Genomic DNA, 23036 nt, shown 5'->3' with positions numbered 1-23036 from the left:
TAACTAGGTCAACAGTCATTATGTGAACCACTATTGGTCGACAGTGACTAGGTCGACACCTGAAATAGGTTGACATGGTCATTAGATCGACATGATTTTTTATTAAAAAAATTGGTGTTGTTTTCTTCGTAAAGTGACCAGGAGCCTCAATTAGTGCACCGTAACCCCTTGCTTGGGTCGCTTCACTCGCCATGCTTCGGGCAAGGTGCCTTGCTCCGCTATCACTGCGCTCGGCACAGGTTACTATTCACATTTGTAGACCACGTGGATCGTGAATGATGAGAAAAACATCACAAAAAAAAAACCCAGTGAAAAAATCATGTCGACCTAGTGACCATGTCGACCTATAGACCATGTCGACCTAATGCATTTCGACCAATAGTGGTCGACCTAAGTGCAGTCGACCTAAAGACCAGATCCCGTTAGAGAACAGTACAGCTATGGGGGTCATTCCGTGTTGATCGTAGCTGTGCTAAATTTAGCACAGCATCGATCATCTTCCCTGACATGCAGGGGGACGCCCAGCACAGGGCTAGCCCGCCCCGTATGTCAGTGCCGGCCCCCCGCAGAAGTGCGAAGGGGTCGCACAGCGGCAATGCCTTTGCACTTAAAGAGTAGCTCCCGGGCAAGCTCAGCTTTAGCGTGCTGGCCGGGAGCTACTCATCGCACCCCGGCCCGCAGCGGCTCCATGTGACGTCACGCAGCCGCTGCGGCCCGCCCCCCGTTCGGTCCAGCCGCGCCTGCGTTGGCCGGACCAAATCCACGAAACGGCGGACAAACGCCGCCGTTCCGCCCCCTCCTGTCCAGCGATCGCCTCTGTCTGTCAATCAGGCAGAAATGATCGCATCCCTGCTACGGCTTTCGGCCATCTGGCATGCGCCGGCGCACTAGGGCGCTGGCGCATATGCAGCAGGGACCCATTCGCTCTGCTGCGTTAAACCGCAGCGAGCTAATGGGTCAGAATGACCCCCTATATCACCTCTTTCCTTGTGACATAACATTTGTACTGACTATTGATAGAAACATTACAGATAAAGCAGAAACAGATACAACAGCGTACAGCTCCTATCTTCCCCATAGCCATGGAGATCACCTGGAAACTGAGCAAATCAGTAACCGACTGGTGGTGAGGAAACATAGATATGATTGGGAGCAGCTGCTGTCTTTCCCTGGAAACATTCATCAATGCATGTAGGGCCACAGGGTTTCATATACACAATATGCAGCAGCCATACAGAGGATGAGTGAGAAGGATAACATGCTCACTAAACTCTGTACTGGAGCTGCTCATTCCACAGGACACAGTGATACCATCAACAGGCCTACTTATAAAGACACAGGGCTAGTTTTCTATCACAGTTCTAAAACTATATATTGCCCTGATTAATTAATTGCATGTCGCCAGATAAATACTGGCTGGGGCGAGTATGACTTTACAAACAACTTCTGTTTTCTAGGTTTTACTAAGTAAAAAGTTTAAATTATATATAAAGAAATATTTTGAAATAATTCTGAATTACAAAAATGTTTTTGTTAAATTCTAAAAGTATTTTTTTTTTCTCCTACCACCATCTTGAGATGGCGGAATAAGTATCGCTTAATGGGCTTCTCAATGAGAATTATCATGAGAGTAGCCCCCGTAGTACCGCTAGTGGGGGGTGCACTAGTGATAACTCTATAATGAACAGCGTGCGCTGGCAATTTTTTATATTTATAATATTAATTTTAATTTAAGTCAAATCCATATGCCACAAGAGTATGACTTAAAGCAAGACAACAATTGTTCTGTATAAGGGTTGCTTGTTTTTACGTGCACTACACTGACCAAAGTAACCAAGCATTTAGAAGTTTAATAGCATTTAACCTTATATCTCCCCTACCCAGAAACACAAGCACGAAAACAGTCACAGTAAGTAAGGACATATCTCCAGTTTGAAGGTAGCAGCATTATAGGATTCATTTAAAACAAAATGTAATAAAAACCTAAAATGCTCAGAAAGCCAAGTGTTGCGTACCGTCCTATAGTAGATATATGTTATCAGGAAGTAGACATGCCAGCACCACATAGAATACGTACCACTGCACTCCCCATCCCTCCTTCGTCTTATGTTTCCACTCCCCCTCATACCACGATGTTCCTTCAGCATTGTAGAAAATGGTACCCTGCAACGATACATCATGTGTCATATCCATGACCATCTACCACAGTGCCTGCCAACCTACCTACCTAAGCCTCATAATATATTTTACTAATTATAGATTTTTTTATTCATAAAATATATGTATTTACAATGTACCTTCCCATGTCTTATGCCCTTGTGCCATTCGCCTACATATGAAACATTCTGATCACTAGCCACGTAGATGCCAGTTCCATGTCTGAGTCCCTTGTACACCTGTCCTTCATAGCGACTGCCATTTGGCCATATATATACACCATAACCCATTGGACAGTTCATGGAAAATTCTCCCTGGAGGAAAAAGAATATAATAGAAAGGTATATATCAGAGTGACTTGCTTTGTAAATCCCATTTACCATGTATTCCTCTGTTACCATGGGTAACCCTTATTCATATAACACATCTTAGCCAATGTTCTTAATATATCTATCATTTTTAGCTAAATATTCAGTAGACATGTCAACAGTAGAAAAATAAGATTTTACTCACCGGTAAATCTATTTCTCGTAGTCCGTAGTGGATGCTGGGAACTCCGTAAGGACCATGGGGAATAGACGGGCTCCGCAGGAGACTGGGCACTCTAAAAGAAAGATTAGGTACTATCTGGTGTGCACTGGCTCCTCCATCTATGCCCCTCCTCCAGACCTCAGTTAGGATACTGTGCCCGGAAGAGCTGACACAATAAGGAAGGATTTTGAATCCCGGGTAAGACTCATACCAGCCACACCAATCACACCGTATAACTCGTGATACTATACCCAGTTAACAGTATGAAATATAACTGAGCCTCTCAACAGATGGCTCAACAATAACCCTTTAGTTAGGCAATAACTATATACAAGTATTGCAGACAATCCGCACTTGGGATGGGCGCCCAGCATCCACTACGGACTACGAGAAATAGATTTACCGGTGAGTAAAATCTTATTTTCTCTGACGTCCTAGTGGATGCTGGGAACTCCGTAAGGACCATGGGGATTATACCAAAGCTCCCAAACGGGCGGGAGAGTGCGGATGACTCTGCAGCACCGAATGAGAGAACTCAAGGTCCTCCTCAGCCAGGGTATCAAATTTGTAGAATTTAACAAACGTGTTTGCCCCTGACCAAGTTGCAGCTCGGCAAAGTTGTAAAGCCGAGACCCCTCGGGCAGCCGCCCAAGATGAGCCCACTTTCCTCGTGGAATGGGTTGTTACTGATTTAGGATGCGGCAATCCAGCCGCAGAATGCTCCAGCTGAATTGTGCTACAAATTCAGCGAGCAATAGTCTGCTTAGAAGCAGGAGCACCTATTTTGTTGGGTGCCTACAGGATAAAAAAACAAGTCAGTTTTCCTGACTCCAGCCGTCCTGGAAATATACATTTTTAAGGCCCTGACTACGTCCAGTAACTTGGAATCTTCCAAGTCCCTAGTAGCCGCAGGAACTACAATAGGTTGGTTCAAGTGAAAAGCTGATACCACCTTAGGGAGAAACTGGGGACGAGTCCTCAATTCTGCCCTATCCATATGGAAAATCAGATAAGGGCTTTTACATGACAAAGCCGCCAATTCTGACACACGCCTGGCCGAAGCCAAGGCCAATAACATGACCACTTTCCACGTGAGATATTTCAAATCCACAGTTTTAAGTGGCTCAAACCAATGTGATTTTAAGAAACTCAACACCACGTTGAGATCCCAAGGTGCCACAGAAGGCACAAAAAAGGGGCTGAATATGTAGCACTCCCTTTACAAATGTCTGAACTCCAGGCAGTGAAGCCAGTTCTTTCTGGAAGAAAATCGACAGAGCCGAAATCTGGACCTTAATGGAACCCAAATTTAGGCCCATAGTCACTCCTGACTGTAGGAAGTGCAGAAAACGACCCAGCTGAAATTCCTCTGTTGGGGCTTTCCTGGCCTCACACCACGCAACATATTTTCGCCAAATACGGTGATAATGGTTTGCGGTTACTTCTTTCCTGGCTTTTATCAGCGTAGGAATGACTTCCTCCGGAATGCCCTTTTGCTTTAGGATCCGGAATTCAACCACCATGCCGTCCAACGCAGCCGCGGTAAGTCTTGGAACAGACAGGGCCCCTGCTGTAGCAGATCCTGTCTGAGCGGTAGAGGCCATGGGTCCTCTGATATTATTTCTTGAAGTTCTGGGTACCAAGCTCTTCTTGGCCCATCCGGAACCACGAGTATCGTTCTTACTCCTCGTTTTCTTATTATTCCCAGTACCTTTGGTATGAGAGGCAGAGGAGGGAATACATAAACCGACTGGTACACCCACGGTGTCACTAGAGCGTCCACAGCTATTGCCTGAGGGTCCCTTGACCTGGCGCAATATCTATTTTTTTGTTTAGGCGGGACGCCATTATGTCCACCTGTGGCCTTTCCCAACGGTTTACCAACAGTTGGAAGACTTCTGGATGAAGTCCCCACTCTCCCGGGTGTCGGTCGTGTCTGCTGAGGAAGTCTGCTTCCCAGTTGTCCACTCCCGGAATGAACACTGCTGACAGTGCTAAGACGTGATTTTCCGCCCATCGGAGAATCCTTGTGGCTTCTGCCATCGCCATCCTGCTTCTTGTGCCGCCCTGTCGGTTTACATGGGCGACTGCCGTGATGTTGTCTGATTGGATCAGTACCGGCTGGTTTTGAAGCAGAGGCCTTGCCAGACTTAGGGCATTGTAAATGGCCCTCAGTTCCAGAATATTTATGTGTAGGGACGACTCCTGACTTGACCAAAGTCCTTGGAAATTTCTTCCCTGTGTGACTGCCCCCCAGCCTCGAAGGCTGGCATCCGTGGTTAAAAGAACCCAGTCCTGTATGCCGAATCTGCGGCCCTCTTGAAGATGAGCACTCTGCAGCCACCACAGTAGAGATACCCTGGTCCTTGGAGACAGGGTTATCAGCCGATGCATCTGAAGATGCGATTCCGACCACTTGTCCAAGAGGTCCCACTGAAAGGTTCTTGCATGGAACCTGCCGAATGGAATTTTGCTTCGTAAGAAGCTACCATTTTTCCCAGGACTCGTGTGCAGTGATGCACCGATACCTGTTTTGGTTTCAGGAGGTCTCTGACTAGAGATGACAGCTCCTTGGCTTTCTCCTGCGGGAGAAACACTTTTTTCTGTTCTGTGTCCAGAACCATCCCCAGGAACAGCAGGCGTGTGGTAGGAACCAGCTGTGACTTTGGAATGTATAGAATCCATCCGTGCTGTTGTAGCACTTCCCGAGATAGTGCTACTCCGACCAACAACTGCTCCATGGACCTCGCCTTTATAAGGAGATCGTCCAAGTACGGGATAATTAAAAACTCCCTTTTTTCGAAGGAGTATCATCATTTCTGCCATTACCTTGGTAAAGACCCTCGGTGCCGTGGACAGTCCAAACGGCAGTGTTTGGAATTGGTAATGGCAATCCTGTACCACAAATCTGAGGTACTCCTGGTGAGGATGGTAAATGGGGACATGTAGGTAAGCATCCTTGATGTCCAGGGATACCATGTAATCCCTCTCCTCCAGGCTTGCAATAACCGCCCTGAGCGATTCCATCTTGAACTTGAATTTTTTTATGTATGTGTTCAAGGACTTCAAATTTAAAATGGGTCTCACCGAACCGTCTGGTTTCGGTACCACAAACAGTGTGGAATAGTAACCCCGTCCTTGTTGAAGTAGGGGCACCTTGACTATCACCTGCTGGGAATACAGCTTGTGAATTGCCTCTAGCACAGCCTCCCTGCCTGAGGGAGTTGTCGGCAAGGCAGATTTGAGGAAACGGCGGGGGGGAGACGCCTCGAATTCCAGCCTGTACCCCTGAGATACTACTTGAAGGATCCAGGGATCCACCTGTGAGCGAGCCCACTGATCGCTGAAATTTTTGAGGCGGCCCCCCACCGTACCTGGCTACGCTTGTGGAGCCCCCGCGTCATGCGGTGGACTCAGAGGAAGCGGGGGAAGAATTTTGATTCTGGGAACTGGCTGACTGGTGCAGCTTTTTCCCTCTTCCCTCGTCTCTGTGCAGAAAGGAAGCGCCTTTGACCCGCTTGCTTTTCTGAAGCCGAAAGGACTGTACCTGATAATACAGTGCTTTCTTAGGCTGTGAGGAAACCTGAGGTAAAAAAAAATTCTTCCCAGCTGTTGCTGTGGATACGAGGTCCCAGAGACCATCCCCAAACAATTCCTCACCCTTATAAGGCTCTATGTGCCTTTTAAAGTCAGCATCACCTGTCCAGTGTCGGGTCTCTAATACCCTCCTGACAGAATGGACATTGCATTAATTCTGGATGCCAGCCGGCAAAATATCCCTCTGTGCATCCTTCATATATAAGACGACGTCTTATGTTCGCAAAATAGTATCCCTGTTTGACAGGGTTACAGACCACGCTGCAGCAGCACTATCTGCAGGTCTCAGTCTAGTACCTGAGTGTGTAAATACAGACTTCAGGATAGCCTCCTGCTTTTTATCAGCAGGTACCTTCAAAGTGGCCGTATCCTAAGACGGCAGTGCCACCTTTTTTGACAAACGTGTGAGCGCCTTATCCACCCTAGGGGATATCTCCCAGCGCAACTTATCCTCTGGCGGGAAAAGGTACGCCATCAGTAACTTTTTAGAAATTACCAGTTTCTTATCGGGGGAACCCACGCTTTTTCACACTTCATTCACTCATTTGATGGGGGAACAAAACACTGCCTGCTTTTTCTCCCCAAACATAAAACCCTTTTTTTTTTTTTTTTTTGTGGTACTTGGGTTAATGTCAGAAATGTGTAACACATTTTTTATTGCCGGGATCATGTAACGGATGTTCCTAGTGGATTGTGTATATGTCTCAACCTCGTCGACACTGGAGTCAGACTCCGTGTCGACATCTGTGTCTGCCATCTGAGGGAGCGGGCGTTTTTGAGCCCCTGATGGCCTTTGAGACGCCTGGGCAGGCGCGGGCTGAGAAGCCGGCTGTCCCATAGCTGTTACGTCATCCAGCCTTTTATGTAAGGAGTTGACACTGTCGGTTAATACCTTCCACCTATCCATCCACTCTGGTGTCGGCCCACAGGGGGCGACATCCCATTTATCGGCATCTGCTCCGCCTCCACATAAGCCTCCTCATCAAACATGTCGACACAGCCGTACCGCCACACCGCACACACACACAGGGAATGCTCTGACTGAGGACAGGACCCCACACAGCCCTTTGGGGAGACAGAGAGAGAGTATGCCAGCACACACCAGAACGCTATATAATGTAGGGATAAACACTATCACTGAGTGAATTTTCCCCAATAGCTGCTTGTATAAACAATATTGCGCCTAAATTTAGTGCCCCCCCTCTCTTTTTAACCCTTTGAGCCTGAAAACTACAGGGGAGAGCCTGGGGAGCTGTCTTCCAGCTACACTGTGAAGAGAAAATGGCGCCAGTGTGCCGAGGGAGATAGCTCCGCCCCTTTTTCGCTGACTTTTCTCCCGCTTTTTTATAAATTCTGGCAGGGGTAATTATCACATATATAGCCTCTGGGGCTATATATTGTAATTATTTTGCCAGCCAAGGTGTTTTTATTGCTGCTCAGGGCGCCCCCCCCCCCCAGCGCCCTGCACCCTCAGTGACCGGAGTGTGAAGTGTGTATGAGGAGCAATGGCGCACAGCTGCAGTGCTGTGCGCTACCTTGGTGAAGACTGAAGTCTTCTGCCGCCGATTTTCCGGACCATCTTCATGCTTCTGGCTCTGTAAGGGGGACGGCGGCGCGGCTCCGGGAACGAACACCAAGGACGGGTCCTGCGGTCGATCCCTCTGGAGCTAATGGTGTCCAGTAGCCTAAGAAGCCCAAGCTAGCTGCAAGCAGGTAGGTTCGCTTCTTCTCCCCTTAGTCCCTCGTTGCAGTGAGCCTTTTGCCAGCAGGTCTCACTGTAAAATAAAAAACCTAACATATACTTTCTTTCTAGGAGCTCAGGAGAGCCCCTAGTGTGCATCCAGCTCGGCCGGGCACAGAAATCTAACTGAGGTCTGGAGGAGGGGCATAGAGGGAGGAGCCAGTGCACACCAGATAGTACCTAATCTTTCTTTTAGAGTGCCCAGTCTCCTGCGGAGCCCGTCTATTCCCCATGGTCCTTACGGAGTTCCCAGCATCCACTAGGACGTCAGAGAAACAAATATTTTAGAGAATAGGCCTAGAAGTACACAAATCACCCTCCTGTTCATAGGCAAACGCAGGGGGAGTTTCTGGTTGCCTGGAAACCCCCCTCCTCTTGGCAAGTGGCTCAAATTCTAACAATAGCAATGGTATATAATATGAAGGTAGCTGCCAGGGAGAAGAGACAGAAGCCTTTCCATGAGGTGGGAGAATGTGTGCTTAGAAAGTGCACTTCTGTTTACTGCTGGTTCTATTATTTTCTTTGATTTAGTATGGTATGTTTAACCTTTTTCTGACCACTTATCTTATTTATATTGTTTAAATATGTTTGATACTGCCTATACTATAGACAATCTATAGCGTTAAATATTAATACTCTATTCCATACATTATCCAATGTATAAAAAATACCAATGTTCAGGGTCGTTACTAGGTTCTTCTACCACTCCCCCAGACTCCTGCACTTGCTCCGCAGAGTGGGAGATTATGGATTGCATTTGGAAACCCCCCTCTAGAAATCCTGCGTTTGCCACTGCTGTTACACAACAGACCTCTACCAGGAGACCATTAATGGTGAAATGAGCTGTTACTCCACCACCTCTTCTCAACAGCATCTTATTGCTACTATAAGTCATTGATGGACAGCTAGACTAGGAATGTCAGTGCACTTAGGGTCTGATAGATGGAAGTTCAATGCCGCATGCAAGCAGCATTGAACTTCCGTCCAATCTCTAGGAGGGGCATGCAGGAGTGGTCTTAGTAGGAGAGATGCATCCTTCATGTAACTGCGATCCCGACACTCCGACAGATGTCGCAAGCTGGGATCCAACGGACCCTTGGCTCTCCCCTCCTTGAAGACGGGGACAACACGCCCCCGTTTCTAGGCATGCAACCCTCCCTCCGCTCTCACCCCCTTAACGCAGCTGCCTGTCATTAATGCACCGGCAGAGGGGAACTCCGTACAACAGCGCAAAGGCCCGTTCTTTGCATGTCCAAATAAAAATATACTTAAAATGCACAGTAAACATAGTCCTATAACACATCATATATAACAAAGGCCTCCTCAGCACTAAGTAATCCAACTTTCAATAATAGTAAAATATAGTTGATCTAAATTCGAGTAATAAGACATTCTGGAGCTGGTGAAGTGGTGAACTGAATCCAGAAATCTCAATTACTGACTTAAAAGACCATTTTTATTTAGGAAGGAACAGCTGGAGGACATACAGATATTCTTTATACAATATTTAAACAAAATAAAAAAACTCATTATATTACCTCATACATCAGCCCATCTGTCCAAGTGTATGTTCCTTTACCATGCATAAAACCTTCAGAAAACATGCCCTGGAAATTAAGAATTATTACGTAGGTTTTCTAGGCAAATACACAAAATAAATTATTATGGGGTTTATCATACAGAATGACTTTTAAAACTTGTTGCGTTTGATAAGACTCACTGATAAGTGAAATAAACTCACTCTGTAAACATTTCCATCTTTGTAATAAGCAACACCCTCTCCTTCATATAAGCCATTCACCAATTCCCCTTCATACCTACAAAATAAGACAGAAAACTATAAACATGGAAACAAAATGCACACTAGGAAATAAAGACATGCACATACACAAGGAATGGGGTGCATCAACCACTCTGCGAAAACTGCAATGCTGATCCATTACTTATACAAATGGCCATAAGCATTTGAACATAAGTTGTGTACACCTTTATAGGCAAATGTTCAAACTTCAAGTAAATTGGGTCAGTCAACATGGTCAAAACTATTTTTGCAGGAAGAAAAACCTTCCCCTATCAAAAAAAAAATCTTAGATTTTATAGCTTTGGGCACCTGCCTTTAGTCAACCAATCTGAGCCATAACCCTTTGGATAGCTCCAGATTTGGATCTAACGGTGCACACACACGGTGAGATATAGGGAGTAATTCAGAGTTGATCGCAGCAGCAAATTTGTTAGCAGTTGGGCAAAACCATGGCCCTCATTCCGAGTTGTTCGCTCGGTAAAAATCTTCGCATCGCAGCGATTTTCCGCTTAATGCGCATGCGCAATGTCCGCACTGCGACTGCGCCAAGTAAATTTGCTATGCAGTTAGGAATTTTACTCACGGCTTTTTCATTGTTCTGGCGATCGTAATGTGATTGACAGGAAGTGGGTGTTACTTGGCGGAAACAGGCCGTTTTATGGGCGTGTGGGAAAAAACGCTACCGTTTCCGGGAAAAACGCAGGAGTGGCCGGAGGAACGGAGGAGTGTCTGGGCGAACGCTGGGTGTGTTTGTGACGTCAAACCAGGAACGACAAGCACTGAACTGATCGCAGATGCCTAGTAAGTTTGGAGCTACTCAGAAACTGCTACGAGGTGTGTAATCGCAATATTGCGAATACATCGTTCGCAATTTTAAGATGCTAAGATTCACTCCCAGTAGGCGGCGGCTTAGCATGAGCAAATCTGCTAAAATCCGCTTGCGAGCGAACAACTCGGAATGAGGGCCCATGTGCACTGCAGGTGTGGCAGATGTAACATGTGCAGACAGTTAGATTTGGGTGTGTTATATTGTTTCTGTGCAGGGTAAATACTGGTTGCTTTATTTTTACACTGCAATTCAGATTTCAGTTTGAACACACCACACCCAAATCTAACTCTCTCTGCACATATTATATCTGCCCTACCTGCAGTGCACATGGCTTTGACCAAATGCTAACAAAATTGCTGCTGCGATTAACTCTGAACTAGGCCCATTGAATAAGTGCCGATTTTTTGACTTTGTGATTTCCCCTGAACTCCCCGGAGCCCATAACCTCCAATTTTGACTATATTTACTTGCGATTTTGACTAAGCGACAATTTTGACTATACTACAAACTAGATTGTACACAATATAGTCAAAATTACTTTGCCTGCACAGTCTATTTTTCATGCGATACCGACCCAGCGGGAGCGCGCATTGGTATCGCAAGCTGTGTACACGTGGTGCGATATGTGCTAACTTTTCTTACGATTTTGTCTATATACAGTAGTCAAAATCGTAAAAAAACTTTGCACCGTGTGTATGCACCTTTACTCTATCGTCCCTCTATCCTTCCAATAAAATGTCAAACGGTCACTATTCTGAGGTTGAAAACAGGTCTGTACTGAGAAGCTACTATACTGACTTTGAATTCTCTCTTATAATAGCATCCACTAGGTCAATATTTTGTCAATATATAGTAGTTTCTGGTATTCTCAGAAGGATACATTTTAAGAGGATTCCTATCCAATTCACCAAGATGCATGGGTGTGCTTATGAAAGCGTGATAAAAAGTGTCTCCTCTTTAGGACAAGTCTTGAATAATCCCAATTTGCCCTTTTGAGTTATACAAAGTGGCAGTATTTTTAAGATAATAGATGAATATTCCACCATGGGTTTGAGGTTGAAGAATAAAAGCACAAAAAAGGTTTTACTTTAACTATTGGTGCACTTTTTTCTTTTTTTTATCAAACCTACTAAGATTTCTTCTGCACATTGATAAATGTAATGTACAGCATACAGTATATAGCTGGGCAAGTGGACATTACAAGCCCCAAGAGATAATGTGGATGCATCTGGTACATGAAACAATGGAAATAATACTGAATATATTATGCTTGTTGTTCAATAAAACAAATGGGCATTTTAAATAACCCTTTACTTAGAATATACCTGCAAATTTGCATAAATTATGTCAATGTGATATGTCTAGGTATACAGTATATTGTAGGACATTACAGAATAAAATAGCATCAAAAGTTTTTATTCAAAATCAATACTATAAAACTAATAAAAAGCGCGCTTACTTGGCAACGATAAGCTGATTTAGTACTGGTTCCTCTAAGGACTCTGTAGCGGCAGCTGTGGCCAGAGGCTCGTCCTGCTTCACAGGTTCAGTATTAGGAGTGGTGGTAATGGTTGGGGAAGCAGGCTCGTCAGTAGAGGTCACAGACACAGATGATAATTTGGAGCCGGTCTCCTCAGTGGCTTCCACTGACAACTTCTCTGTCTTCTTCACATCTTTTTTCTTAATTTTCCCCATATCCAGATTCCAGAGCTCTTATGTTACAAGAAAGTCACAGAACAACATTTACAAATCACCTAAACCACATTACTATTAACATAACTGACAGATGTCATAGCAATGCTACATTAAGGGGCACCAATACATGTTATCATTAGTCTCTACACAATTATAAAATCTGGAGAAGTATAAAACATTCTAATGAAGACAGGTTAAGTTGCCCGAATCAATCAATCAATCAATCAATCAATCAATCAATCAATCAATCAGCTTCTAGCTAACATTTAAATAGTAGAATCTATTAAATGATAGCTAGAAGCACATTGGCTGCTATGGGACAACTTCTCCACTCGTTCTGTTTAGACGGCTTGATACATCTCCCCTATGGTGTGTGAATAAACCGCACTATTTTTAATTACCAACAGCTCTCCTCGTAGAAAACTTTATGTTCAGCGTTCCGGAAATGTCGCCGTTACCTAGGCAACGACCGCCCACATGATCTTTTTCAGCCTATAGCGTCCGTTCAGCCATATTGTGGCTGGCGCCCTTAAGAGGAGTCGGTCAGTCTTTTCTTTTCTTTTCCGGTTGGCGAACGTCATCTTCCTGTATTGGTGGCCGCTCTGTGCAGCGCTGAGCGCCGGTGTCCCCCCCCCCTATACGGTAGATGCTAGAATCAAGTGGGCTAAGGGACCTTTTCCGTCTGGGGGAGGAGTTACGATACAAGGGGGAGGAGTTACGCCAGCGGGATAGTTCCTCTACTATCCACGCCACCAACTATTACCTTTAGTAATCAGGTGGTGAGCCCGTAGCTCCTCCCCCTGGTGACGTGTCTCCTCCCCTAGATACGTCAGAAGGTCCCTTCTACCACTCCGAAATAGAATCAACCGTGTCTATAGTGCGCTGTCGAAGTTACTGCTGGATGACCGTAGCGGGGTCGGGCTGTTTGCATGTAGTAGTAGATCCACTCCCCCAGACCTGCGCTGAGGGTGTGCTGCGGAGTCGGATTATGTGCGTCTTGTAGTAGGAGCTGGCCTGAAGCTGGTGGCCCCTGGGTGTCCCCTCCATGTCTGAGAGGCAGGGACCCCCACTTCCTAGGCAGGCGATCATGAAGAAGGGCGAGGGGATCCCCATTTTTGACTATCCAGATGAGTCTGAGATGGAGTTAGATGGTGAGTTCTAGGAGAGTAATGATTGCGCAGCCATGTGCCTTATGGTCGGTGCAGAGGACTTGTGACTGCTGGGGCCCCTCAGCCAGCACAGGCGGGTGTATGGGCGATAGGATGAACCTGGCTGGCAGCTGTTAGGCTGTGGTAGTTCTATTACAATGTTAGACGTAAGTGATAATATATGTATACATATGTATGAGCACTGTGCACGGCTTTATAACCTTTGTGATGTATAAACCCCCTGTACTGTAATATTTTAGAAATGCTCAAGTCACCCAACCTGTCTGCCTGCACTGAGCCTGGTGTCTGTGTATGGTCACAGAGCTCGCTGCTCCCCTCGCTTATTACAGTGAGTGGTGCATACAGTGGGTATAAAATGGTATCTGTATAAGCAGCGAATAAAGATGTCCGCATTGGAAAAATGTGTCTTAAATAATGTTAAACATTGTGTTTTATTTTACCTGTTGATCCTTTATATCTTTGTTCTGTATTCTATTTCCCCACTAGCTATGCAGAATTTAGTGGTGTCATACAGTATAAATAAACTATGATGATGGGCTCTTTACTACTAATCAGTGCTGAAAGTAGGGTGGTACGGTTCCGGTATGAATGGTCGACCATGTTATGGTCGACAGTCATTAGGTCGACCACTATTGGTCGACATTGACATGGTCGACATGGACACATGGTCGACACATGAAAAGGTCGACATGAGTTTTTTAAAACTTTTTTTGGTGTCGTTTTTTGCGTAAAGTGACTGGGAACCCCAATTAGTGCACCGCGTCCCCTCGCTTCGCTCGCCGTGCTTCGGGCATGGTGCCTTCGCTCCGCTATCGCTTCGCTCGGCACAGATTACCGTTCCAATCGTAGTCCACGTGGATCGTAAAGTATGGAAAAGTTCCCCAAAAGAAAAAAAAGTTAAAAAAACTCATGTCGACCTTTTCGTGTGTTGACCTTTTATGTGTCGACCATTTTCATGTGTCGACCATGTGTCCATGTTGACCATGTCAATGTCGACCAATAGTGGTCGACCTAATGACTGTCGACCGTAACATGGTCGACCATGTGAACGGATACCGGGTGGTACGGGGTACCATTAAGAAATATGGTAGCCCACTGTTTGATCATAATTTAAAAGGAGCATTTTTGTATATGGGACATAAAATGGTGTAGGTGGCATAATATGTATTGGGCATTGCAGTGTGTGTGGTATAATATGTAAGGCATTTGTGTGTGGCATAATGTGTAGTGGGCATTTCAGTGTGTGGCATAATGTGTAATGGGTGTTACGGTGTCTGGTGTAATGGGCATTACTGTGTGGGATAATGTATAATAAGCATAATGGTATGTGGCATAATATGTAATGGGCATTACAGTGTTTGGCATAATGTGTAAGGGGCATTATGGTGGGTGGCATAATGTGGCCATGCCCCTATTGTCATGTAGCCACTCCCATAGATTAATGTGACTGCACCTCCTCATGCCACATGACCACGCCCATTTTAACTATCGGTGACCTTAAGAAAAAAATGTCTACTTGCACCACTGCTACATAATAATAATAATAATAATTATTATTTACAGTTTTATATAGCGCTGCAAATTCCGCTGTGCTTTACAATTGGAAATAACAATGATATAACAAAACTGGGTAATAACAAACAGTCATAGAGGTAGGAAGGCCCTGCTCACAAGTTTACAATATATAGGGATTATTCCAGCAGTGTTGCTTGTAAAGGGTAGACCAGAAAGTGTCTTGCATAAATAGGCTTACCAAACTATGCCTATAAACCGGGGGATGTGGATCGTTGGGTTGACAGTAACTAGGTCAACAGTCATTAGGTTGACCACTATTGGTTGGCAGCGACTAGGTCGACACATGAAATAGGTCGACATGGTCATTAGATCGACATGAGTTTTTTTTGGGGTTTTTGGTGTCGTCTTCTTCGTAAAGTGACCGGGAACCCCAATTAGTGCACCGTGTCCCCTTACTTCGCTTGCCATGCTTCGGGCAGGTTACTATTCCCAATCGTAGTCCATGTGGATTGTAAAGTATGAAAAAGTTCCAAAAAATGAAGTGGGAAAAAAAAAACAAGTGAAAAACTCTTGTCGACCTAGTGACCGTGGCAACCTAATGCATGTCGACCTAAGTGTTGCCGCCCTAAAGACCGGATACCAAACCGAGACACTCATGAATTGCACAGCTTCTGTTGCTGGCTGGCTGGCTGACTGAATTTAGGTCGGCATTTCACCTGGTTTTAAGCAGCTAGAAAACCTGTGTAATTCAGGAGTGTCCCGGTTTAAAAGGATAGTATGGTAAACCTATGTATAAAGTGATGAAGTAAGTGGCAATAGTTACCCTCTTAAGGGCCCTACACACTAGTAGATATTTTCGAGACATATCGTTCATATCTTTCAGTGTGTGTGCATCAATGATGACCGATGCGCGTACCTGCAATTGTCAAGCGTTGTTCTATCATCGTTTATCACTGCAAGCCAACATGGAAAATATCTTTGTATGCAATGGCAAATCGTTCATTAAAATCGTCCGGTCTGTATGCTCAAAATTGTTATTGAAAAAACAATTCACTGATCATATAGTTCGTTGTCAAAATCGGCCAAATCACAGAGTGTGTAGGGCCCTTTAGAATATGTATCGGTTTAATAGGTGTTAATACAAACGTCATACTTTGGCAGTGGGTTCTTTGGCTATTTATAATTTTTCTTACGTCCTAGTGGATACTGGGGTCTTGTACTTTAGTTCCATGGGGTATAGATCGGGTCCACTGGAGCCTGGCACTTTAAAAAACCTTTAGTGTGTGTATGTGTGTGCTGGCTCCTCCCCTCTATGCCTCTCCTACCAGACTCTGTTTAGAAAAATGTGCCCAAGGAGCCGGGTGCATCTCTCTGGAGTTCCAGAGCTTTTCCTTTATTTTTATTTTATTTTATTATTTTCAGGTAGCTTTGGTTGGCAACCAGGCTACCCGCCTCGTGGGACTTAGAGGGGAAACCGAACCAACCTCCTGAGGGTTAATGGTTCGTAATCCCAGCTGACATCCTGAGGTACTGATCAAACATCGTTGGTATGTGTGCCCACGCCAGCAGCTAGCCCCCACCCTCTAACAGATGCTGAAGTTACAAGGTGCGGTGAGTGTTATACTAGGGTCCCGGTTAGCGCGTCCCCACTGCAGTTTTGGCGGCAAGTTATGCAGCAGTCACGGGCTCGGAGCTGCGGTGCCTGCCGCGGACAAACTGGCTCAGGGCTGTAAAGCCCCACAGTGCTCAATGTCTCAAGGCTTTGTGTGTACTGTACAATGCTTATTATGCTGTTCGTTATATGTGGCCAGTATAAACTGTCATAGGGATCGTGCACCATTACAAGGTGCGGGGCTTCCCGGAGCCGGACCAGCGGCGGGAAGGCGCCATTTCCTGCTGCGGATCTTCAAGGCTGCATGCACGCTGCTCCTCCAGGACCCACACTGCTACAGACTGCAAACTGGTACCAGGGGGTCATAGAAAGGGGGGAGCACGCCAGCGGTAGCACCGCTGCACTACTATCAGGTCATACACATACTTCACCACACTGTGCTGCTGTGTTCTGTGTGCTGGTATACGCTCCTCGGTGTCACTCCAGGGGCTCTCTAGGGTCTGTGTGGAGGTGTTGGTCAGTGGGCTGCGCTGTATTACTATTGTGTAAGATGTCTGTTGACATGGTTATGCGTGCTGCTTGTAATTCTACCCCAGTTCTGCTGTTAGAGAGGTCCTTCACATACCGGATCAGGAGGCAGAACCATATGAGGAGTTATATTTTAATGTTAGACTTAAGACCTCAGCAACCTTTTCTGTGTCTAAAGAATTAAACTCCCTGGCCAGGAAGGCTTGGTTAAACCCTGATAAAAAATGTCAAATTTCTCAGAGGTTTTTAGCTACTTTTCCCCTTCCAGCTGAGGAGTGGAAGGTATGGAAAAAACCCCTGTCAGTCGATACGTCTGTATCCAGACTGTCTAAGAAATTGGTACTGCCGGTGCCAGGGGCAATATCCCTAAAAAAGCCAGCTGACCATAAAATTGAGACAACGCTCAAGGCAATATATACTGCTATGTCTGAGCATACAGCTGTAGTTTTATCAACCAAAACACTGAGGTGCCTCCTCCCTCCTCCAGTAACGTGGCCGCACAGAATTATGTGCATGTGATACCATGTGTCCTCCAGGCAGAATTTGGTTTGTGAGTTCCCAAACAAAATGCGTGTAACTCAAGTACTGTAGTTAACAAGAAATGCTAAATATACATTAATTGAATCTTAAAAGAAAAATATCAAAGCCACCGGCCTCCTGGTACTAACTGCTTGTACAGTGGCTTATATATGTGTTGTGGTCGTCTATCTTTTTGTTATGATTTGGATGTTATGTCTTGCATTTAGTGTCACAAGTTTTGCCACTTGAACAAATACGGTGCTACTGCATTACATAATATAAATTTCTTCTTACATCTGTTAAGAGTATCACACAACTCCATACACTCTTTGCGTAATTTTTGAGAAAAAAAGAGGCGGGCGCACGCACAGTGCCTGTCATGCGTATGCGTCCGCATTTTCTGCGGGGGGGGGGGGCTGCAGAAAATGCGATCGCCTCTGCCTGTCAATCAGGCAGTGGTGGTCACGGGGCGCGCAGCGCAGCGCTCCGTTTCCAGGGAGGAGACGGAGTGTTGTGGGGGCGAAGCTGGACGAACAGGGGCCGGTGTGGTGCGAACAGCCACGTGTCGGAGGCGATATCGTGGCGGCTGTGTGACGTCACACGCAGCCGACCGCTATCGGGAAGCTGGCGGCGGGTCTACTGTGGGCGCAGCTAAGCCGCGATCGCAATTTCTGCTTGTTGAAGGGGGGGAGGTGGAGGTCAGCATGCTGGGCAGCCCCCAGCATACACTCCAATGGATAGTAAATTCTGCTAATTAGCAGAATTTGCTATCCTTATTGAATAAGGCCCATAATCTTGAAACACTCAACTCTGTTGCTCCCTTTTAATTCCTGTGTATATGATTATTTACAAGTACTTGGATGTTAGACTGTGTGTTCTATGAGGTTATTCTAGTTTACTGCTGAGACCATGCTTTAAACATTTATAATGATACTTTTAGATATTACCATTCTGTATCATGTGAAATTATTTGCCACAAAATTCCCTTTTCTCTGACGTCCTAGTGGATGCTGGGAACTCCGTAAGGACCATGGGGAATAGACGGGCTCCGCAGGAGACTGGGCACTCTAAAAGAAAGATTAGGTACTATCTGGTGTGCACTGGCTCCTCCCACTATGACCCTCCTCCAGACCTCAGTTAGATTTCTGTGCCCGGCCGAGCTGGATGCACACTAGGGGCTCTCCTGAGCTCCTAGAAAGAAAGTATAGTTTAGGTTTTTTATTTTACAGTGAGACCTACTGGCAACAGGCTCACTGCATCGAGGGACTAAGGGGAGAAGAAGCGAACCTACCTGCTTGCAGCTAGCTTGGGCTTCTTAGGCTACTGGACACCATTAGCTCCACAGGGATCGACCGCATGGAACTGGCCTTGGTGTTCGTTCCCGGAGCCGCGCCGCCGTCCCCCTTACAGAGCCAGAAGCAAGAAGAGGTCCGGAAAATCGGCGGCAGAAGACTTCGGTCTTCACCAAGGTAGCGCACAGCACTGCAGCTGTGCGCCATTGCTCCTCATGCACACTTCACACTCCGGTCACTGAGGGTGCAGGGCGCTGGGGGGGGCGCCCTGAGGGCAATATATGACACCTTGGCTGGCAAATCTACATCATATATAGTCCTAGAGGCTATATAGATGTAAAATTACCCCTGCCAGTATTCCAGAAAAAGCGGGAGAAAGTCAGTTGAAAAAGGGGCGGGGCTTCTCCCTCAGCACACTGGCGCCATTTTCTCTTCACAGTGCAGCTGGAAGACAGCTCCCCAGGCTCTCCCCTGTAGTTTTCAGGCTCAAAGGGTTAAAAAGAGAGGGGGGGCACAAAATTTAGGCGCAATATTGTATATACAAGCAGCTATTGGGAAAAATTCACTCAATATAGTGTTAATCCCAAAATTATATAGCGCTCTGGTGTGTGCTGGCATACTCTCTCTCTGTCTCCCCAAAGGGCTGTGTGGGGTCCTGTCCTCAGTCAGAGCATTCCCTGTGTGTGTGTGTGTGCAGTGTGTCGGTACGGCTGTGTCGACACGTTTGATGAGGAGGCTTATGTGATGGCAGAGCAGATGCCGATAAATGTGATGTCGCCCCCTGTGGGGCCGACACCAGAGTGGATGGATAGGTGGAAGGTATAAACCGACAGTGTCAACTCCTTACATAAAGGCTGGATGACGTAACAGCTATGGGACAGCCGGCTTCTCAGCCCGCGCCTGCCCAGGCGTCTCAAAGGCCATCAGGGGCTCAAAAACGCCCGCTCCCTCAGATGGCAGACACAGATGTCGACACGGAGTCTGACTCCAGTGTCGACGAGGTTGAGACATATACACAATCCACTAGGAACATCCGTTACATGATCCCGGCAATAAAAAATGTGTTACACATTTCTGACATTAACCCAAGTACCACTAAAAAAGGGTTTTATGTTTGGGGAGAAAAAGCAGGCAGTGTTTTGTTCCCCCATCAAATCAATGAATGAAGTGTGAAAAAGCGTGGGTTCCCCCGATAAGAAACTGGTAATTTCTAAAAAGTTACTGATGGCGTACCCTTTCCCGCCAGAGGATAAGTTACGCTGGGAGATATCCCCTAGGGTGGATAAGGCGCTCACACGTTTGTCAAAAAAGGTGGCACTGCCGTCTTAGGATACGGCCACTTTGAAGGTACCTGCTGATAAAAAGCAGGAGGCTATCCTGAAGTCTGTATTTACACACTCAGGTACTAGACTGAGACCTGCAGATAGTGCTGCTGCAGCGTGGTCTGTAACCCTGTCAAACAGGGATACTATTTTGCGAACATAAGACGTTGTCTTATATATGAGGGATGCACAGAGGGATATTTTGCCGGCTGGCATCCAGAATTAATGCAATGTCCATTCTGTCAGGAGGGTATTAGAGACCCGACACTGGACAGGTGATGCTGACTTTAAAAGGCACATAGAGCCTTATAAGGGTGAGGATTTGTTTGGGGATGGTCTCTGGGACCTCGTATCCACAGCAACAGCTGGGAAGAAAAATTTTTACCTCAGGTTTCCTCACAGCCTAAGAAAGCACTGTATTATCAGGTACAGTCCTTTCGGCTTCAGAAAAGCAAGCGGGTCAAAGGCGCTTCCTTTCTGCACAGAGACGAGGGAAGAGGGAAATAGCTGCACCAGTCAGCCAGTTCCCAGAATCAAAATTCTTCCCCCGCTTCCTCTGAATCCACCGCATGACGCGGGGGCTCCACAGGCGTAGCCAGGTACGGTGGGGGGCCGCCTTAAAAATTTCAGCGATCAGTGGGCTCGCTGGATCCCTGGATCCTTCAAGTAGTATCTCAGGGGTACAAGCTGGAATTCGAGGCGTCTCCCCCCCGCCGTTTCCTCAAATCTGCCTTGCCGACAACTCCCTCAGGCAGGGAGGCTGTGCTAGAGGCAATTCACAAGCTGTATTCCCAGCAGGTGATAGTCAAGGTGCCCCTACTTCAACAAGGACGGGGTTACTATTACTATTCCACACTGTTTGTGGTACCGAAACCGGACGGTTCGGTGAGACCCATTTTAAATTTGAAATCCTTGAACACATACATAAAAAAATTCAAGTTCAAGATGGAATCGCTCAGGGCGGTTATTGCAAGCCTGGAGGAGGGGGATTACATGGTATCCCTGGACATCAAGGATGCTTACCTAGTGTTCACTCTAGGTGTCTTTCACAGGGCGCTGCGCCCTGCCCCTTTTTTAGACACCTGAATGCCGCCCTGCCCATTTGTGTGCGCCCTCCCGCCCCGCACTTTGCTGCCCGCCGGACCCCGCCAAGCCACCGGACACATTACTGCAGTAATCCAGTGTGCTTAATCACAGTCACACTGTCTCCCTGCATGAGAGACAGAGACCTCCGCGGCCCGCCCCGTCTGTACCGCCCACCTCGTCCGTCCCGCCCGCCCACCTCGTCCGTCCTTAGTTGTCAGCCGCCGCATCTCCCCTCCTCTGCGAGAGACAGGAGGGCTGGGTTTGCCTCTCCCGCCGAGGCAAACCCAGCCCTCCCTCCTCTCTGTGTGCATGGCCAGACACCCGCGGGCAGCCCCCATCTCCCACCAGCCAGTGCCACTGGCCAGCGTACCCATCTACCGGAGTGTGACCCTCAGCTGCCAGAGTGTGAGTAAGTAGATACACACAAAGTAATGAACATGTATTTTAATGCATTGCCATATCCTGCCCCCACCCCCTGCATGTGACCCCATTTACCCCCAGCCTTTGTGTGTGGCACACTTTACCCCCCTCACCCTGGTTTGTGCGCCCCCCCCCCCCGTGTGTGTGACACCTTGTGCCCTCCTGCCCCCCCCAACCCCCTGTGTGTGGCCCCACTACCCCTTGTCTTATGTGTGTGCGGAACCATCTACCCCCCCCCCCCTCCTCTTCCAATGTGTCTCAGTGCTTTCTACCTGGTGCAATGTTTCTCGGTGCTCTCTACCTGGTGCAATGTTTCTCGGTGCTCTCTACCTGGTGCAATGTTTCTCAGTGCTCTCTACCTGGTGCAATGTTTCTCGGTGCTCTCTACCTGGTGCAATGTTTCTCTGTGCTCTCTACCTGGTGCAATGTTTCTCGGTGCTCTCTACCTGGTGCAATGTTTCTCGGTGCTCTCTACCTGGTGCAATGTTTCTCGGTGCTCTCTACCTGGTGCAATGTTTCTCGGTGCTCTCTACCTGGTGCAATGTTTCTCGGTGCTCTCTACCTGGTGCAATGTTTCTCGGTGCTCTCTACCTGGTGCAATGTTTCTCGGTGCTCTCTACCTGGTGCAATGTTTCTCGGTGCTCTCTACCTGGTGCAATGTTTCTCGGTGCTCTCTACCTGGTGCAATGTTTCTCGGTGCTCTCTACCTGGTGCAGTGTGTCTCAGTGCTCTCTACCTGGTGCAGTGTGTCTCAGTGCTCTCTACCTGGTGCAGTGTGTCTCAGTGCTCTCTACCTGGTGCAGTGTGTCTCAGTGCTCTCTACCTGGCGCAATGTGTATAACGTGCTCTGCCTGGCGCAAAGTGTAGAACGTGCTCTGCCTGGCGCAAAGTGTAGAATGTGCTCTGCCTGGCGCAATATGTATAACGTGCTCTACCTGTCGCAGTGTGTATAGGAGGTTCTACCTGGTGCAGTGTGTATTAGCTGCACTATTGTGTGGTGTAATGTGAATTGCCACTATTATGTGGCCATGCCCCTAACCCCACGAAAAACAACGCCCCTAAATTTTCGCCTTTGGCGCGCACTGCCCATTCTTTATCATGTGGGAATGGGAGGACCAAGCATTATAGTATGTACCTAATTTTGCCCTTCTAATTGAAAAATGTGCCCTCCCGAATGAAAAATGTGCCCTACCCGTGATCAGCACCCTGCCCTAAAAAATTC

General features: G+C 46.9%; 2 protein-coding genes across 5 annotated transcripts in view; one reads left to right on the top strand and one right to left on the bottom strand.

Annotated features, from left to right (window-relative positions):
* RSPH10B (radial spoke head 10 homolog B) overlaps window positions 1–12984 on the bottom strand; it is a 125885-nt gene extending 112901 nt beyond the window's left edge. The window contains exons 1-6 of one of the 3 annotated variants that reach the window (XM_063934480.1): window positions 12753–12984; window positions 12116–12368; window positions 9768–9843; window positions 9565–9633; window positions 2298–2471; window positions 2078–2163 (exon numbers count right to left, since the gene is read on the bottom strand). In XM_063934480.1, coding sequence (XP_063790550.1) covers window positions 2078–2163; window positions 2298–2471; window positions 9565–9633; window positions 9768–9843; window positions 12116–12351 — 641 coding nt within the window. In that variant the 5' untranslated portion in view covers window positions 12352–12368; window positions 12753–12984. The remainder of the gene's footprint in view (window positions 1–2077; window positions 2164–2297; window positions 2472–9564; window positions 9634–9767; window positions 9844–12115; window positions 12369–12752) is intronic. The other 2 variants (XM_063934479.1, XM_063934481.1) reach the window with 2 other exon arrangements.
* Window positions 12985–13125: 141 nt separating this feature from the next.
* EIF2AK1 (eukaryotic translation initiation factor 2 alpha kinase 1) overlaps window positions 13126–23036 on the top strand; it is a 154220-nt gene continuing 144309 nt past the window's right edge. The window contains exon 1 of one of the 2 annotated variants that reach the window (XM_063934482.1): window positions 13126–13502. In XM_063934482.1, coding sequence (XP_063790552.1) covers window positions 13397–13502 — 106 coding nt within the window. In that variant the 5' untranslated portion in view covers window positions 13126–13396. The remainder of the gene's footprint in view (window positions 13503–23036) is intronic. The other variant, XM_063934483.1, reaches the window with a different exon arrangement.

The sequence above is a fragment of the Pseudophryne corroboree genome, chromosome 7 (genome assembly GCF_028390025.1).
Source record: "Pseudophryne corroboree isolate aPseCor3 chromosome 7, aPseCor3.hap2, whole genome shotgun sequence".
In the NCBI taxonomy this organism is placed as follows: Eukaryota; Metazoa; Chordata; class Amphibia; order Anura; family Myobatrachidae; genus Pseudophryne; species Pseudophryne corroboree.
This window is presented reverse-complemented; position numbering and strand designations above follow the sequence as displayed.